The sequence below is a fragment of the Lonchura striata genome, chromosome 3 (assembly GCF_050655825.1).
Source record: "Lonchura striata isolate lonStrDom1 chromosome 3, ASM5065582v1, whole genome shotgun sequence".
Taxonomy (NCBI): Eukaryota; Metazoa; Chordata; class Aves; order Passeriformes; family Estrildidae; genus Lonchura; species Lonchura striata.
Genome location: NC_140705.1, coordinates 36,046,986 through 36,067,315, shown reverse-complemented (window position 1 = coordinate 36,067,315; position 20,330 = coordinate 36,046,986). Strand labels below are relative to the sequence as shown.

The 20,330-nt window shown below is 35.7% G+C and overlaps 1 protein-coding gene across 6 annotated transcripts in view; it reads left to right on the top strand.

Moving 5' to 3' along the window:
• RNGTT (RNA guanylyltransferase and 5'-phosphatase) overlaps positions 1-20,330 on the top strand; it is a 169,512-nt gene that overhangs the window by 86,164 nt on the left and 63,018 nt on the right. For 5 of the 6 annotated variants that reach the window (XR_014954231.1, XR_002466815.4, XM_085576439.1 and 2 more), the window contains one exon: positions 20,192-20,292. The exons of the other annotated variant lie outside the window; for it this stretch is intronic. Coding sequence is in view for 3 of the 5 variants with exons in the window: in XM_085576439.1 (XP_085432565.1) it covers positions 20,192-20,292 (101 nt within the window). In the remaining 2 variants the exon portion in view is untranslated. The remainder of the gene's footprint in view (positions 1-20,191; positions 20,293-20,330) is intronic. 6 annotated transcript variants of the gene reach the window in all.

Genomic DNA, 20,330 nt, shown 5'->3' with positions numbered 1-20,330 from the left:
CAGCTTTGGACTGTTCTCGCACCTCTATCACTGGGAGAAGATATCAACACTTCAGTTTATTTACAAAGAAGCTAAGACCACCTAATTTTTTTTTTTCCTCTAGAATTTGCAGCAGAACAAAGGAGAATCTGGAGAGAATAGTTTTCATCGGTATTTTGTGTTGATCCACATTGCTAAAACCTTTCATCTTTAGAGTATCTCTTTGGTAAATGTGATTTCTTTTGTAAGAGTAATGCTCCTGACTGAATCTATTGCTAGTCAGGGGATGCTGTTGTCATATCAGTGTGCACTTTTTGTGCAGTTGTAGATTTTCCTTTAACAGAGAACTTGCTGTCAATCTCCTAAAATGCTACTGAGCTTTGCAACTCTTTTCTGCCTATGAATAGTTGTTATATTCCATTTCCATGGCAATGTTCCTTGCAATTCATCTCTTAAGTAGCTGTTCCTATCTCAAATACACCAGTTTTTCATATGCTTTACAAACATGCCCAAATATATTAGCAATACACAATATTCCTTTGAGGAGTTTTCTGTGGCTATACAAGTAAAACTTTTATACCAATTCAAGTTTGTGTTTGCTCACTTGCTGTGACTTGTTTTCTACCTTTTTTTTTTTTAAATCAGAAAGCTAGAAAGTTAAGAAATGCTAACCCAATATCAATAATTAAGGTCTTATTAAATTAATTGCACCTTATTTAATTAAATTATTAGACTCCTAGATACAAGTACCATGATTTTTGAATGTAGCAGATTTTTATGATTTCCACTTACTTTCCAATAAACTGAGATCACTCACACCCCAGAAAATATTTACATTTATCTATTTCCCTTTATGAATAATTTTTAGTTCTAAATATAGTAAGGTTGGGGTGTAACAAAAGTTTTTCTTGTTTATCTTTCTGCTCTTGGTCCTCTAGTACATTCAGATTGAAATGCAAACCTATTTGCCAGAGCTGTTTAACCTGACTTTCTTATTATGTCAGCCTGAATAGATGTCAGTGCCTTGAGTCTGATTACCTAAGGAGAGTGTTGGTCTTAATTGGTATGCTGTCTCATTTGCTTGCTAATAACTTGTACTGCCTGACATTCTCTGATTTCTCAGGCAGTGAACTGCATTTATGGGTGCTATCTAAATGGGTTCTTGAACTTCTGTTGTGCAGTTTAATCATTCTCCCTGCCAGTGGCAGTAGGAAAGATCTTTCTTACATTATGAGTACTAGTAATCTTTGGGATTGTCAGTTGACATTAATATGGTGGTGTCTCTGCATGTGTTGTTTAGGAAATGAAAAGAATACTTTCTCTGCCTGCTACTGTTTTGAATATTGGGAAAATAAAGTTGTAGAATCATTAATCATAAAGGCTTTCAAAAATGAATTTTGCATAGTTTCTTTGTCTCAAAGCCAGCTGTCAGGGAACTTGTGGAGTGCACTTGTTGTCATGCTTCTAACTATGATTGTATGTACTTTCTAACAAAAATAAATAGGTAAATATTAGGAATATATACTGTAAATGGGATTTCAGGTGAGCATGCCAACACAATGGTTCAGGTTCTACAGAACATACCTGTTTTAAATGAGTAGGTCTGTATTCCAAAAATTACATTGATTTATATGTGTTGTGGATCAGTTTTGGAAAAAAATCTCTTTTATAACTGCATAGGGAAATCTAAGAGAGTTTTTGATTTGAATTAATGAGAACTCTACAGAATCATCTGATTCAGCTCTTGAATAGTTAATGAAGTGGTCACTTGTCTTCATGGCAGTGTTCTGACTCATCCTGAAATTTACAGCAATCTCTCCAGTACTAAGAAGTTGATAGATCAGGAATGATTTGGAAACTGGACAATACAGTAGAAAGTATTTTGCCAGCGCTCTATTTTTTTCAGATCATAGAATAGATATCCATAAACAGAGTACTTCATTTATGATCCCTCTGTACTCTTTCTATCAAACTGAAAAGTATCTGGAAGAACTAGGTTGTTATTGTTTTCATCCAGTTCTGTTCTTTGTACACAACAGAACAAGACAGCCAACAAACCTTCAAGTTTTCATGAAAATTCTTCATAAAATTTTCTCATTCTTTATTAGTCAGGAGCACAGCAATAAAACAAAAATAGTGGAATTGAGATAAACAGAATATTTAGCTAGATCTCCATCCTGCTTTTTAGTGTAAGCCGTAGCCTAGCGTTTCAGAAAAATTATGTGTATACGTGAGATGTGACGAAACAGGATAGCTTTCAGAGGAGTATCAGCATTTGCATTGTGATATCTGGATGATCAAAACATTTAGAGACTTTCTTTAAAAGCAGAATGATTTATTCTACATTACCGTGTTATTTGTAATTTGGAGTGTTTACTGGGTCACTGTTCTTATAAACAGCAGTTTTGAAAATGCATTATAAATATCACCAAAGGGTAACTGAATTTTTTAATTATAAGAATATTTTTCTTAGGTGCTAGTATGTATTATTAGATAAATCTTAGAAGGCCATTGTGTATATTGGTGACTGCACATTTAAAATAATCATGTTCATGATACTGTACAGAAAAGTACTCTGCAAGGCTCAAAGGTACCTGTCAAATAGTATACTCTACTGAAGAGGTACAACAGAATACTTGTGGAATAATTCAGTCGCCTTTTGACTGACAGTAACTTTAGTTTCAGGTGTAATTGTACTTTCTGTTCCTTTCATCAGCTCGCCTAGCCTTTGATATGACAAAAATAGTGAATCAAGTCCATTAACATGATTAAAAATGAAAGTCTTGAGCTTGATATGAAAGTTATAATTTGCTTCCACAAAAATTTCATTGTCTTCCCCTGAGGAGTGTGGTGAATAATTTAGATGTGATTGTATCATACAGGTCTATTAAGTACAGAGGTAGAAGGACACTGCTGGACTTCATGGCTTGATTACAGAAGTCAGAGATCAGAAACCTGATGAAAGTTTCCTATGTGATTAGTACAGATATTCCTAAAGCAAAAGCTTATTTTCTTTTTATGCTGCTAGTTGTGTTTCTGAAATTAAATTAAGTTTTTTTCCATATTACTCTAGCAGCTTTCTACTGAAATAGGGGAATGTACAACTATGACATGTCGGCTGGTTTGTTCCAAAAGGGGAAAATAATTAGAAGTCTTAGCTGGAAATTTTCCCAGATTTCCAAAATGCAGATGTTCTGTATGCTTTGAATTGTTCTTTAAAAATCAGTTAGTGCACATGTTACATCCTGTCTGAAAGTTCTGGCAAGTTTGAACTGACAAACAGTAGGTTGGGTTGCTTGTTTCCAAACAGCGATCTCTAGACATCCCAGGGAGATCTTGCATCTGTATATTCATCCAACCACTGAAACAAAACATATTTTAAGCAACATGAGATTCTCTAGAGAGCTTTTAATTTTTGAGAGTAATTGAAATGTGAATCTGTGGGACTTGTCAGACAGTGAATTGATGTTGCCATTTCTAAGGGAAAATATGGCTTGTTCTGCTGGTAATCAGAAAAAGCAACCAGGAGAATAAAGGATAATTCTAAATAGTTTTGGAAACAACTGTTCAACAAATGTAAGTTAATCACAGGATTCAGGGCTCAAAACAGGTGAAAAATGAAGTTTGCTATGTGGTTAACGAAAGAAGAGTTTCAAGGTTTTCCTTTCGTCTTCAAGTATGAAATGTAAAATTCCAGTTTCCTACTTAAATCTGTTCTGCAAATTGTCTGATGCATATGATGATAAGGAAAAATGTGAGTTTAGTTGAAGAAGAGACTGGCAGAGGTCAGTATTTGCTAGTTTTTAGGCAGCATAGAGTCAGCAACTTTGCAGGAGTCTTACCATCAACTAACATAAAGCAAAGCAAATTCATATTTGGCTTTTGGGGTTCCTTCCCTCTACTCTTCTAAAAGAGCTGGCTCGAAGGCCAGTAGGCAAAGGCCAGTACACAAAAATATTATTGCTTTGTTTGTTATTTATAGAACATTTTTAAAGGTATTAGTTCCAAGTAATACAGATTTTTCTGTAATACAAACATGTATGTAGTGAACCATATTGGATATAATATAATTTTGGAAACCTTCAAAGCTTTTTTTTTTAAAACACCAGGATGCTTTTGGAAGAATATGTTTGATTTTTTGAGTAGAATCAGCTCTACTCTCTAAAATATATAGAAAGCATAGGACTACTTCCATGTACAACAAGTGGTAAATTTATTTATTTTAATTTATTTTCAGACAGCTTAAGTATTACAGTAATACAGTCATGATGCTTTTCATTGTTACAGGATTCAGTTTAAACTTTATATTGCATTAAAGTTCTTGAACCAGTAAAAGAACAAGTGTAACATTTCATAATTTGCATATGAGTAACCAGAGGAATGATTTTTGTGATTATTTGTTGACATTTAAAAAAATTTCTACAGGATGAGCTCTCTTTTCTATGCTTGCAAGACCTGGCATTTTACTTGCAAAAATGTCAGAGGTAATGTATTTTTGTACCTATTTGCACTACTGACCCTTTTCAGTTTCTGGATGGAAGGGACACATAGTACCACATGCCTTGTATGTAGTAACAGTCAGGGAAGTGAAACTTTGCATTGGTCATCAGATCAGAAAATAAGCCAACAAGCATTGCCACAAAATTAATCAGGATTTTTCTTTTTTGTCAGAGTCATGAACTGCATACAGATAGTTCACAAACAGGACCGAATTTGTGAAATAAATTTTCATTGAAAATCATTCCCATGGCTCTGATTGCTGTGCACTAAGCTGGTATCTCTGTGGAGAGTAGCTACAATGCTAGCTGGAGTCTTTCTTCAGCTGGTTTCAGTTGCTGTGTTGATAAAAAATTTAAATTTTGTATAACAGCAGGTAATGTGTAATTAGATGTAATTATATATTTTTATATTAAAAAAAATATTTTACTTTTATGTGTCTTACTCTGTAGCTTCTTCTATGTGTTTTGTGTAAGATGCTATTTCACATCTGACAATTGTTGCATGGAGTCAGAGCCTGTAGTAGAAACCAGCTGTAATACAATTATTCTTTACAGTACCATCAGTCTCTTGGCTTTTTTCCCAAAAGATGTTACTCAGACTTGCTTTATCACAGCTGATTAATTTGCCTTCATACTTTGACTTTGATGCTGCATTCTTTTGAACTATTAATATTTTTAATAAATCTTTACGGCTGATAGAGATATGGAATGTTATGGAACAAATACTAAATGAAAACTGGGTTTTCATACCTTGTCTTGGAGCATCTTAGAGTGGTTAGCTACAGTGCTTCTGTTTCCATGACATTTGCTTGCATATTGTCTTAGGCCTTCAAAAGAAGTAGGATTCTGTCCTCTATCAAATTTGGTGGGTGTAATTCCATTACTTCTGAAACTTTGCAGTATCTCACTGCAAATATATATTAATTAATTTCTTAGGAATATTAATGGTGACTGTCCAGGAAAAAAAAATGGAGGGGAAAAAAGTTATTCACATTCATTAACATGATCGGTTATTAACATGATCAAGCAGAAAGCAAGAGGTTTTTGATAATGTTTGTTTACTATAATAGATATTCCAGCCTGATTTTAACTAGGTATACTGCTCTGCTTGTACACATCTTCGTTACTTAAAAGAGCATACAACTATTAAAGAAGTAAAGCAGACCTTTTCTGGTTTTACAGAAAAAAAAAAAGCTTACCTGTCTAATGGATTTATACTGTGAGAACTGCCTTGTACTGGAGGGGAATTTTGAATAACAGTAAATTTTTAATTCAAGTCATGATATTGCTCACTATTGGCTATGGGGTAAATTACAAAACCTCGTTTTTTCTTGATATGAAAGAAGTGGTTTTAAGATATGAAAATCTTGGCAGCTATTCATAAAGGGGAGTTTCCTTAATGGCTGTTAGGGCAATGTCATGGTCACCTGCAGGCAGCTTTTGACCACTCTCTTGCATTTCTGACTGCAGTCACACACACTCACAGTTCTCTTCTGCAAGATTGCACTTAAATGCACATGGCTGTGATCCCCAGGTGCTGAAAGAGAAGGGGTTAGGGAACAATACTGTTGCTGAACACCACCGTGTGACCTATTCCCTCCTGTACAAGGGTGCTGAGGAGGAGGGACACAGGGACTTAAACACCATTAAGTATTCTTATGCCACCCCAAGACAAAATTGCTTTCCTTCTGTTCCTAATGAACAGCTGACTGTTGTTCCCTTTGTACACCATTCTTCTGCTCTAATTAGGTTTTAGTGTCCTAGAGTGGTTTTGTTTTTTTAATGGTCTTTCTCTGTTACCTCCAGTTGTAAGGGGAAGTCTAAATCTTTAGATCCTTTGTAATAACTTCTTGGAGCATATTATTCTGTAATATGTCTGTTTGCAACTGTTATAAACAGTTGTCAGGACCTAAGCTGCTATCCCTTTTGAAACCCATTTTTTTCTGAGCTTTTCCCAGTTTCACACATTTTGAAAGCACAAATACACATGTGCAGCTGAGGAGAAAATGTACTCAAAAGCCTAGTAACCTAAGTGTTGTCTATGTAATACAGGTAAAACTTTGATTCACCTATTTTAGTATTTTGGTAAATGCAGAATGGTGCTTCACTTAATACTCTCCCTCAACTTTGACTGCTATCATTGTTATAGTTCAATTTACCTAAAATGCCTTTGATTTCCACTTGAACTGAATTTCTAGATCTTTCTGCCAAAACCGGTACCACTGACTCTCCATCTGCTAAGATTCATATTTTTTGTCCCAGCTTTAGAATTTAATTTCAACAATTAGCTTATTGAATGATTTTGGTTTATAAAAGCCAGGTTCTCGTTCTGTTGAGGAGGTATTATACAAGAGGAAAGGTTTTTACAAGATAGCTCATCAAATGAGCATGGTACTTACTGTTCTTGGTGTCAAGAGAGATGTAGTTTGACATGACTCTCTAATTCTTTCTGGAGTACCTGCTGGATTGATGACTGGTGAGCTTGTTTACTTTGTTGTTATCTCTGTACCGCTCACTCTGCTTTAATAAAGTTTTTGAAGGACTATTGAAGTTGTTTCACAAGTAGGATTGAGCTTTGCAGAGATCTAATTTGTTAGCTCAGAATTAATACTAGCATGCTCTTCATGATGGCAGTGTTTTAGTAACATTTATATCGTTAAGTAACAAACTTGCTTTATCTTGAGGGCTGGAAGAGATTTTTAAACTGTCTTCCAAATATCATCACAGAGTCTTGCTTGAATCAGTGATGGTATTTTTTTTCCTATGGCGTTCTCAGTTTTGTTTTATGTTCTAGAGGTTAAGGAAAGGACTATAGTCTTTTTATGATATTAAGAAAAAGGATTTCTGGGAGAGAAATCCGATTTTAAAGAAGCTTCTCCTGAACTGGCTCAGGTTTGTCTGCTTTCTTTTCCCAGAATTTCCCAGTGACTGCACATCACATATTTCAATTCACTTGATGGATGCTGGTGATGTAGCGCTATGAGTTGTAATTCTCTTTCTTTAGAAATATAATTCTGTTTTTTTAATACATTGTACATTATGGAAAAATTTTCCTTAACTACTCCTTCTATTCGTCCTTGTTAAAATGTTAAACTGTTAAATAGCAGTTAAACCTGATGACACTTGTTTTGGCAAATGGTAATTGTCATTTACCCCCTCCCCTAATTCTTTGGCCCTTCAGCTGCTTGCCTGCTCAAAGCACAGCTACATTAACATTTAAACGTTTGGTATAATTAAAGAAGAAACATTTAAGAAAAGGGAAAGGAGGAAAAAGTCTCACTCTAACCCTTCTGCCAGTAACAGAATGAAAGCTCCTGCCAGCAGCAGAGAATTTGGAACAGGCTCTTCATGGCAGTTGCTCAATCCCAGTATTCAAACGAGGGATTTTGTGTTGCATGTCTGATGAGTGTTTGTGTGGTCATGCTCTGTAGAAGGGGCAAAAAATTCTGATGTGGCAGGAACTGTTGTTTGGTTACAAGGCAGTATTAACAACTTACATCAGAACCACTGCTTTTAACGGAACAATGTCCTTCCCAAGAAGGATAGCAACTTATTTCACAGTAACTGGATTTTTTTTTTTTTGAGTAATGTTCTTAAAATACAACCTACATGTCTTTTCCCTTTGCTTACAGTGCTCAGCAAATAGCTATGGTATTCAACTTAACCTGCTCTTACCAAGAGACACTGAGTTGTTTGTTTCTAAGTCAGAACTACAAGGATTAATTTCACACAAAGAGAGGGCAGGATCCCTTCATTTTCTCATTTGGTGTGGTATGTTTTTTCTTCTTAGATGAGGATTTTTCCCTGCTCAATATCCAAATTAGTCTCCTGAAAATGCAGTTTTAAGTTGTATTAGTCTTGTTGGAGACTTGAAATAGAAAGTACATACTGATTTTTTTTTTCATATACATTTTTCCCCACTTTGCATTCCATCTCTGTGCACATGAGCTTGCTACTTGCCAAGAGAAAGCACTGCAGAGCACATGCTGAGTTCTACTAGTGGGACTTAACTCCCATTTTGTATGAATGTTTCCTTTTGAAAATAAGCATGTGAATATGTGGTTTGCTACTTTCATGTCAATGGCTAATGATGAATTTAATATGATTGAAACTCACAATTTTATACTTTATATACTGGAATACAGAGTTGAAAAGGCTAGTTTCTATTGTTTCTTATAAAATACCACAGGATTCAGTATTCCAAGCAAGACTCATGAATATTTGATTCAAGGAGATTTGTAGCCCTGTAAGATGTAATAAGCTAGCCTTTAATGACTATTTTGTGTAGCATACATTTAGCAACATGTAGAAAAAATCCTGCTGGCAATTCTGTGCATCATCTTTCAGGCATATCTGTTCAGCTTGAGGGACTTTTTAGCATGGGAATTATAAAGAGAAATTGGACTATGTCTGAGACCAACATGCTGCAATTTCTTAGTACTTGCACATTTCTCCTTATGTTCAGACTAGCTAAAGACTCCAGCCTACTGATTGCCTTTTGATGTAAGGCTTCATTTTTGTTTTTAAGATTGGCATTCCCCAAGAAGTATTTTAAAATATATTTTTGCATCTTTTTTTGTTTAAGTTTGGTAGTTTTCATTAATCTTCCTGGGCTCTGAGGGGATTTTCTGAAATGTTATTCCTGGTATACTGATTATCATCGGAGCTTACTAAAAATGTCAACAAAACTGATGTTATAATGAAACCTTAAATTTACAGGTTGGAGCTTCTGCAAATGTGGCCTCTAATACTGATAAATTACCCAGCTTCCAAATTGGGTTATTGTAGTGAGTCAGCCAAACACACTGCTGCTCAGTTCATGGATATTCTTTTGTTATAACAGGATGTCAGACTTGAAGCACTGAATACTTTCTGCTGATCCAACCCAGTTTTTATGGGACTTCTAGGGGCTTTTCATCACAAACTAACTAGCTAAAAAGAAGTCCTCTGAGAGACTGACTTCCTTCTTTCTCTGGTGTAAATTTAACTGATGACACTTAAAGTGATTACACTAAAGCTTGAGTTTGGACAGAGATGGTAAAAATGAAAGGACAGAAGGTGAAGAGAGATTGTTGCCATAGGGTTTGAGAAATGAGAGAAAGTTTTGGCTGGTATGTACAACACTTAAAAATTGTAAAGAGATATAAACAGTAAGGCTTATAAAACAAGTGATGCAGTGAAGCAACTACAAATATACAGTGAAAATTGATGTGTTCTCCAACATTACTGGCTTCATGTGACCAAGGCTTTTTTCATAGTAAAAGTGTGAAAGGAAGATTAGAGGGAAGATGATCTCCCTAAGAATCTTTCAAAGATTTGTTGTGTTACTGGGGCAGAGAGAAGAATAATAAGCATTAAGAGAGAAAAAAACAGTAAAGGAGTGAGCTGGGAGTCCTTCTATTTTATCTTGGTTCTCAAAACAGTTTGTGGACAGCTGTTTTAAGCCATTTAACTTCTTACCTCTGGGTTTGTTTATATGTGTTTCTAGACAGGTAGAAATTAACAGTGTATGGCTGAGTAAAAGTTATGTAGATATGAGCTTTTCCTTTGTACTAATTTCTGGTTAAGACTGTTAATGAATTGTGAAGCTGAATTTGAAGCAAAATTTCTTCTGGAGAAGTAAATACAATAGTTCCTGCTGACAGTTTACACTGATGCTACATGCTGAGGCCATCTCAATTTAACTTAGTCATAGAAAGTGCAATATAGAGTGAAATACAATGATAGAAGACCAATTGAAGTATCTTGAGTGTTGCTATGAAGTATCTTGAATGTTGCTATTATTGTATTAATTTTGCAGAAGACTTACATAGCACATTTGCAATGAAGTTATAAATGAGGTTAGTGATGGCAAAAAGCTTACAAAATAATCAGTAGCAATATAAATCTAATGTCTTAAGTAGCAATCATGGGCCATCACCAATTCCTTTGGCCTTGGGCACTATAGTTGTTTTGTCAGGAGATTATTTGTCATAAAGGTAGAAGTATGTAGCTCTTCAATGGTTACCTTAGTTTGCCAAAAGAAGAGTTTATAATCAAAGGCAGACACCAGCTGGTCCATTTTGAATCACATATACATTAGCCAATGATTTGAAGCCATTTACTTTTTTGGTTTCACTTCAAATCTATGTATTGGAGTTTCTAGGTGCTAACTATTATACCAGTGAAAGGACAGAAATGATCAAAAATAGGTTTCTGCTGCTCATAGTAATGTGCTGGGGGGAGGAGGAAAAAAAATGTGTGGCTCCTATATTTTGATTGCTATAAACATAGAGTTTTGGCTGTGATCTGAACTACATTTATCAAATATTAATATGATTAATATGTAAATTATTTTAGCTATGAATAAAATGTCCTCATATTTTTCTCCTTGCTTAATGGAATATTGATAAAAGCTCTTAGTATTGCCATGAAACAAGATGTTTAATGAAGCTGGAGGTATAAAGCTAAATTAAAGTGGAAGAGGAGAAGACGCTTAGCCCACTAATTACCAAAGAAGTCTAATATAAATATTACATTAGCTTGAGGATCAGATGCACTTTTAGAAAAAGCAGTTTTCTATTAACATATTAACAAATAATTTTTCCATACAGGTTAACCTTCTAAACCTGATTTGCATTCAAGTGTTAAATCCTTACTATAAAACATAATCTAACAGTATTTAAATGGGTGCATGTTTTGCTTCTTAGTCCGGTATGACAGTTAAGCTTAATATTTCATAGGTAGTTTTTATTATAATAGTTTTAATTCTACTTAATGTACCTTCAAGTCACATTTTCATTAAAGATAAATTGTGGTACAATAGCATTTTCTCAAACAGCTGTTCTAAAACAGCTATTCACAGATAACCAGTCCTAGTGCATTAACAAGTATCATTCCTACTTAATTCTTTAACTTTCTAAAGGAAAAATTTCTGGAATACAGATGTGATTGTGTCTTAAAACACATTAATTTTCCTTATTTTGATTTTTAAAGTGGAGGAATGGAAGAAATAACACAAATTTGTTTGACTACATGGAGTTAAAATAGCATGGAGACTTCTACTGTCAAGTAATGAGTTACTTAAAACTGTGTTATCTGGAGTTGGCTCTATCATCTTTTTGTCTTAACCATGGACACTATATATTTTTTTGAGTTTAGCCAAGGAGCTTGTCTTTTCTCCATCTTCTTGAGTCTCTAAAGTTACTGTTGCAGATTTGCTTTCAATGATGTGACAACATTACCTTGTATAATGTCTGGAATTCATTAACAGCCTTATTTTCAACATGATGAAATATTTGTTGAACTTCAGTGTGTCTATTCTGAACCAGGCAAAAAGCTGATGTTTAGTGAGAAGTGCAGCTCTTTGATTGTTCAGATGGTTTGAATCAGTAATTTAGAACATTAAGCATTAAAAGCAGCATTTATTAATTTATTTTCATTAAAATAATTTTATAAAGGAAAGGAATTAGATTTTTTTTTTTGGCCATCTTTTAGTTAGGGCATCATGGTCATCTCTCCATAGTTAGACACAGGATATGCTTGGTGGAGAATTTGGTAGAACGTATGAAAACTGTTTGCATGAAATTGGAAAGCATTTGAATTGTGTTTTGGAGCTCTATGAAGTTTGCAGTTATTTTGTGTTGTTACATATTTTCCATTCTGTATATAGATTCTTGTGTTTTGTCTCAACTATGAAAATGCCTTTCAGAACTGACAAATGTTTGGAAAGTAGCAGTTTATCCAGGAGTTTCTCTTAGCCTGATCACTCTTAGGAGTACTTACAAATCACATCTCCCTGTATTTCCTTTACAAATACAGGAAAAGTTAACTCACATTTATTAAAAGAAATGCCTACTTTATACAGAATTTTTTACAGAAATTATTTCAAATTCCTACAAGAAAGAAATCAGTATTTGGTACATTTGATTTGTTTTTTAAAGAACAAAGGAATCCTGGTAGTCTTTAAGACATCGAGTGCCACTGACGAGGTTTTTTTTAAAGCACCTTTTTTCTTGGGAAGTTATGCATCTTTCCCTTGCTGAAATGCATTTGTCAAAAGTTTCATCTGTTGCATTCATTCATAGACGTTTCTTAGATGCCTCTGAATTCTTCAGACTTTCTAAGAGTTTTCTTCGTGCCTCTGTGGTATGTGGAATATATTTGGTGAAGGTAGGTAGCCAGTTTGGCCAGCTCTGATGTATTTTAAATAAGAAGTAAATATGATGGTTTAGTGCAAGAATGAACAATAATATTTTTCTCTACTGTCTGATGTTTGGTCTAAGTAGAATGTGTTGTCCAGGTGTTTATTTCCAATGTCCACTTCAGATCAAAGCACTAACTTTATTCACTTTTTCTGTGTATCAGTCACACACCCTGTTGTTTGAATCTGGACGTGTTTGCTTTTGGACATTGTTCTCCTTTCTTTCCCAGACCACCAACATTCAAAGTAGCTTTCTCTGTGGGTGGGATTAATAATCTCTGAAGACGGCTTGCTGATGACCAGTGACCACCAGCAAACAGCATAAATGCCAGACTGTACAACACTGTTTGCCTTCACCTCCGAGGATGTGAGCTAGAGGTGATCCTGCTGCCCTCAAAGTGGTTTTTTCAAGTAACCAGTTTGGTTCAGGCATCAATAAGAACAGCTGGACTTTCTGCTCCTCAGCCAAGGAGTGCAGTGGGCCTGTGTTCAGACTTGTATATCCCTTTCTTCCAGTTCCCAATGTCCTGCTCAATATACAGCAAGTGCAAGCATTAATCCATCAATGACCAAGAAAGTTTTGATGCCACATTCCCTTTTGCTTAGCTTTTCCCCTGTCAAAGAAAATAGAATACATGAAGAATTACAGTGGTGGTCTGTGGGAACTATGGGGAGATTGTAAGTTGTTTGTATGGGCACTTTGAGGAACAGGAGTTGGAACTGAGAAGGCAAGCTGGAAGGGACAGAAGGCAGAATTTTTGAAGGAGCTAAGGATCACAGTTTAACTGCTAGTGACATAACTTATTTCCTCAAGTAGATTTTAGTTTGGGTTTTTTGTTTGTTTCATTTTTAGTTTGGGTTTTGTTTGTTTTATTTGGTTTTGGGTTTTTTTTGTGACAGTTAAAGTACATTATTATGAAGGCTTTAAAGGTTTTAATGATAGTGTTGGGATTTTGCGTATGTTTTATGGTCATGTTAATATTTTTAACTTTTTCAGCAAACTTACATGTTTTCCTGAAAAATCAATTGTGTGGCTAAGGTGGATCATTTGATCTTGTGATGGTGCTTGAATACAGACAAATGTGGGCTATATTTCCAGGAGTAAGTGTGTTAAGTCCCAGCTAAAGGTATGAATCTGAAAAGAATTATTTGAGCTAGTTATCAACACCTCTCAGTGCAATGCAGAAGAATACAAATACACTTTGTGTTCTGCTGTATGTGTAAGCAATGAAAAAAATATTAAAATAGTAGCTTCTGTTCTGTTGGCTACTCTTCTAAAGGCTTTTGTGAAATTACACTATGATGATGTGTATGTTAGCCAATGGGGAAATTATCCATGCAGTGAGACTCAGATTTACTCATTTTATCTTAAAAGGGGAAGTAATTATATGGAGAGCCAGCCTTCAGTCTAAAGCAAGGCATTAACACTCAGTGTAGAAATAAGCATTTTTAAGCACAACTATAATAAACAGCCTAAGATACATGTTGTGAATCCTTCATTAGGTGGTATTTTGCATAAAGGTGTCTTGTATTTTGAATAGGCATTATAAACTTGAGATAAACACTACTATCATTTGAACAGGAGTTACAAGCTTGATATAAACATTGTTCAAGTTTCTCTACCCTTTATGCAACAGAGCCAACTCAATGAGCCCAGTAATGATTTCCAGTCCTAAAAATCTATGAATATCCAATTGACTCAATGGTTGCCTTTGGTCTTGTGGTTCCTTTATCCATAGTTGTGATTTATTCACATAATCTGTTGACAATGCTAGCAACTGTCTTCAGCTCATTTCTTCTTTATAAAGTCAAGCCTGAAATGATTGAATATAATCATCAGGGTCCAGGGTCCAGATCCAGCGTCTGTAGTGCAAGAAAATAAAAACACATTTTGGGTAATGATTCTGTCTTTATGTTTACCCAGCTGAATGCCACCTATTAGATTGGGCGAGCCAGCAGCTGGTTTATGGATTAAGGGGCCTCAGAATTAAGTAGTGCTCTTCAGATAAAACACTGTTCTGTGTTGTAAGAGAAGCAGATTTGTTGTCATTATAGGTTTGTCATAGTTAATGTGGCAAACTACATTTAATGATTTGAAAGAACTCCAGTAGATTTCCAGTCTTGGTTAACCCCATCCCTTCCCACCTGCTCTGCTGTCACTCCTCAAAGGTACTCAACCTTCCATGCCTCTTGGGCACGCATGACAATGTAAACAAACCTTCCCTGAGCTTTTTGTGCCTTTATTTAGCTTTTTTTGGTGTGTGCCTGCAGCTGCCAGCTTTGCAGCCTTTGGATACTTTGCAGCTAGGTCTGACTAGTTTATTGAGGAGAAATTAGAGCTGACAAGCAGCAGCTCTGTGCCACTTAGGAGAAAAGAAAGAGCTGAGTTATTTGCTGGCTTCCTGTCATTTGGAAGGAGTGAGGGAAGATACGGAGGAAGGGAAATGTAAGGTGGCCTGTGTTAGCTGCTGCTTGCACTTCAGGAGGATGGTATTTAAGAAGGGTTATGGGAGGTAGAGCTGGCTGGTTAGAGTTTGTAGGATAGTGAGACATCCACCCATGTAAAGGAAACCTTCTTTTCCTCTTCTTGATGAGACACGAACTTCTCTCTTGATCATCCCACCACCTCTTCCTTTTCAGTCACTAGGAGAAACAGTTTGTTTTGTCTAGACTTTAGGCTGAAGTCACTCAGCCTTCCAGATGGGTGTCTTCATGGTGAGTCAACACCACCCCACACCCCAGACTGCCTGCCCAGAATGCAGTCCCAGAAACTAACCTTGCTCTTCATCCTACAAAATACTAAGCAGAAACATCTATCCCATGTGGAAGGAGCTATTTGGAGTTAAAGTTTATCCTCCTTATGGGCCTCTGATATCTCCATTGTCTAGGCTTTCAGCTTTCTGCCTTGCCATCCATTGAATGCAGATGCTGGCACATGGCTTTAGGCAAATCCCAAACCTGTGTGTGAGGCTATCTGCAATTGACAAGAAATGTGTCAGCAAAATTTAAGATAACAGAATCTGAGGCTTTGAGGGCCAGCCTTTCTCTTGATTTGATGGGAGATGAAGAGGAAGGGGGAAAATAGACTTTGTACTCGGGAACAGGACAGAGGATTAAGGTTCAAAATGACCGACAACCCATAACTGTAGCCTGCAGTGCTAAAATGGTTCTAACAAGGGTCTAACAAAATCCTCATAATTGTTTGACTAGACCCACTTGAGCCTTTGGAATTGAGTTTAAGGTGAGAAATCAGTGGGTTTAGTACCCTAAGAGGGATGCCAGAGGATGTGCTTTCTGTTGAGCTATCTTCAGTGATGATTCTTTATCCCGGGGCATTGAATGAGTTTTAGGGTCATTCTTGTATTTTTGCCTAAAGTTCAAGATGCTCATAGAAGGGGTGGATTTGTGATGCTACTGTTGACACATCTGTTGTCCCTGATCTTCATCCTTTTCTTGAAAGTAAGAAGGACCTGAGGTTTTGCCAGGAGAGAATGGCTACAGAAGATTTAGGTACAGAAGATATGATGACTACTACACTGAAAAGATAGAAGAAATGTTGGGTAGGTGGTGAGTGGATGTAAAAAAAATTAAAAATTGGAGAGCTTAGGGTTCATAGCCAACTGAATACACTCCCTTATTTCTTTGAAGCAGCAGTTCAGGATGTTGCAGAATACCTTTGCAGGTTAGATTTGTTTGTGCTCCATACATGCAAGGTAGCAATGCAATGAAATGGCTTTGCCTTGGCCTCTGGTGTCTGTACTTTGGTGTGAAGGGCATTAGGTGTGTCCCTCAAGGGAAACTTCAAATTTGGTGTTACATTGATGGAATCCAGTTTGCATCCACCAGAGCTGCCCAGCTATTGCAACTCTAATATAGTAATAGCAACAACTGGGGCATTTATTGTGAATGTTTGTTGTTTTTGGAAACTAAAACGTACCCAATATGGCTGCTAAAAGAACAAGCAAGCAAAGAGAGACACAGTTTTGCAGAATAATTTAGATTGGAAGGGACTTCAGGAGGCCATTTGAGATAAAGCTGTTTGAGATAGTTTCTGTTTTGTTAATGTACCTTCTTGGTGTGGAGTTCTACTTTTTGTGCTTAGACTAGGTTGACAGGTTTTAGATTGAAGCATGAACTTTGTATTTGAGATGACAGGGAATCTGATATGTTTTAGAAGTAGTCGTGTACATAGATATTTGTTGGGGAGTGGTGATGAGGATATCATTGCTATGAATGCTATATTTAAAATGCTAGGGTGTAGTTCGATCTCAAACAGATTGCTTCACATTTTGGTTTGGAATTAAAATAAAGATTAACTTCATGCAGAACAGGTCTGCAGTATGCAGTGATTCATCTAAGGTGAAGTTTCCATATATTTAACAAGCAAAACTCTTGCTTGGCTTCAGCTCATATTTAAAGAATTTGGTTTAGCACTTAGCATTCAAACTCGATAACTTACTAGTGCTGTCTTATGTGTGGGGATTCACCTGTTAAAAATTAATCTTTTCGTAGGGATTATTAATATGGCTTTTGAATGAATTCTCCTTTTGAGCCAGTCTTCTGTGAATTTCTGTCTTTCATGGTAACAGAAGTTGGGGGAGGCCAGGGAGGAGTTGCATAAATTGTTCCTCGTATGAGCATTGAATTCTGATGGCTTATCTAAGACTTTAGAACTCTGAAAGATAGCTGTAATTTACCTGTTACCTTTACCAGGTGTTTGGTATCAACATATTGCTGTGAAGTGAGAAGGCTGTTGTTTGACAGTGGTCAAAACTAAATGTAATAGTCAAAAGTATATAAAAGAGTATATTTATTGTTATTGCTTTCTAAGTGAGATATCTTTGACTAACTTGAGGTGTACTAGAGATTATTTTTTTATTAATAGAATAAAATGTTTATTCAAGGCTTGTGTCACACTATGCTGGTTCTCAAGGTAAAGAAAATATCTCCATCTTAATAAATCCTCCCCCACTCTCTTCAAGTAAGTCAGCCAGTTAATTTTAAACTTGAGTCAAAATTGTAGTTCATACCGTGTAATTACAGGTATGCAGATATATTCTGTCAAAACATTGCTTTTCATTACTGATCTTGGAATAGTTGTTTCTGTCTCTGGTGAAGTTGGTTTCTTACTAACTTTTAGGAGGATATAACTTGTCAGTCTAGGAAAAACAGTTTGAAAAAGCTGGATAGTAGATCCTATGTGAAAAATCTACATTAGTACCTAAGCATGTAAGGTAGAAAATACAATACCAATTAAAAAAAAAAAAACAAAACAACTAAGGTGGGGACAGGTATCATGGAAGATCCGGAAAGAAATACGTTCTGTAAGCTTAGTATCTGGACTGGACAAAGAAATAGAAACAATAAGGAATATAGTAGTTGGTATCTGGCTGAACATGATTTATATAGTTGGTGAAAATTACATACCTTTTTTGAAGGAAGGTTATGCCTCTCCAGCAAAGGGTTCAAAAGGCATTTAAGTAAGGATCATCTGTTTTTTCTTGTTAAGATTTCCAGAAAGCCTCTTGTCAAATTTTCTTGAAGAAACTAAAATAATGTGAGACTTAAAATTTTTGCAGAGATATCTAATTGGTTATAAAGTAGGAGTGAAGGGATGGGGTACTGTTCAATCCTCACCAGGGAAGGCAGCCACCTGTACTGCATGTAAGCAAGTAGGAAAATGGGATGAACCATTCAGTGATGTTTTCTTGGTGGATCAGCAAGGGCTAGTCCTAAATGTGGAGAATTATAGTAAGCTCTTACAAGACTGGGTGGCTGAGTGATAAAAGAGTGCATAAACTTTTATGTAGATAAATGTAGAGTAATGTCAGTGGAAAAAAAATTGTAACAGTAAATATAAAATTATAGCCTCTGAGCTGAGTGCATTTCTGTGCATATAGAGGCAAATGAAACTATGATGTGCATGGAAACAATGGAATTTGATTGTTGAGCATCTCTCTTAGTATGGAAGTGCAAGTCTTCAAAAACAACAAAAATTTGTTCAAAAACCATAAAAGGCAGTGGTTTTATTCCTGCAAGGTAATCAGGCTGCCCATGATAGGTTGTGCCACAGGCTTTTATGGCTGATGGGGGTTTACATGACCTTACTGTGGGGCTATCAAATCCATGCAGAGAAATTGAAAATAACTAAATATGTAGGAACCACATTTGAGTCATATCCACATCAGGAGGACTCTGAGCTTCAAAATGGATAGTTTCTCAAGAAGTAGTAATAGAAGATATCATAAATAATAGTCTTGCTTTTCATCTTCCCTGAGCACATGCTCTCGGCTGTTGTCAGAGTCAGCATACGAGAGCTCTGGTGAGGAAGGTTTTAATACAGATCAGATGTAGCTTTTCCTCAGGATTTCAGTGCTTTGACTTAGAGAGGTTGGTCCATCCTTTTTGCATCATTAAGAATTAATGACCATCTTTTAATCAAAGCATGGTAGGTAAGAGACTCTGCATTTGTTTTAGAAAGAGGAACTTTACATTCTTCCATCAGAAAACAGAAAATTAATTTGCTTTTGTCATTTTAGATCTGGGTTCATCATCAGTAAAGTCTGTATTTTGAAAATATTTTACAAGCAGGATTGCAGTGTGATGCTGATGACTGTTCTGTTACCAAAATATAGTGGACATTCTTGGTTAGTTTTATTTTTCATATAAAATTGCTTAAGTTTTCTCACTGCATATAAATAAAGAAGTAAATTTTCTCATTCTGTGCAATGCTAATTATTATTTTACTTTTGCCCTATTCATGTTAATTCATATTTTCTCCGTTGCTATGAAAGTTACTTGGTAAGGAAGGGGTCAACAAGTTAACAAGTTAAGTGTTAGCTGAGGATGAACAAAATGGCAGCTTAGTAAATGATAGCTGAGACCATGAGAAACTAAAGCTCTAATTTAAGAGAAAATTGTTCCTTTCAACTTGTTGTTCAAATGTGTACCCTCTCTCTTTAGCAAGAGATGCTCTCTTATTTATGTTCTGGTATATCATGATGTTCGTTAATCTTTACATAACTTCAATTCCTTTGCTATGAAAGAACATGTTTCTGATGAGTCTTACTGAGAGCTGGCACTATGGTGACTTCTGCCATTTTCATGTTTTGTAAGCCACCAGCATGGATAACAAAAATTTTGCTCATAAAATAGTTTGAAAATGTTGAGATTACTTTAAATTTGTCTTTTCTGTATGTCCTATGAGTATTTTTGTTTCTTTTTGTGCTGTGTCATTTTGTTTTTTAAAATTTTCCATTAGATAGAGAGAGATAATGAAGTATGCTAATTTTTATTTCCATTCTCAGCTTTCTATTATATGCAATGGCAGAGCGACAGTACTAAACAGTTTTAAAAGGGAGAAGCAAAGTAGTGAAGCACAACTACCTCCTGGTAATGGTATTCATTGTTTCAGTCACTAACTATTGTTATTCATTAGAGACAGCTAATAGAGTCTGAAAGGCTGAATTGTTACTTTTAAAACCAGTGAAAACCAATAAGCATAATTAAACTGCATTTTAATTTACTTCAGAAATACAAGCCTGGTCGATGTGATGATATTTTGAAATGGAAGCCACCCAGCCTGAACTCAGTTGATTTTCGTCTAAAGATAACAAGAATTGGTGGAGAGGGGTATGTAATCTCTTCCCTTTTTAAATCTGTAGCACTGG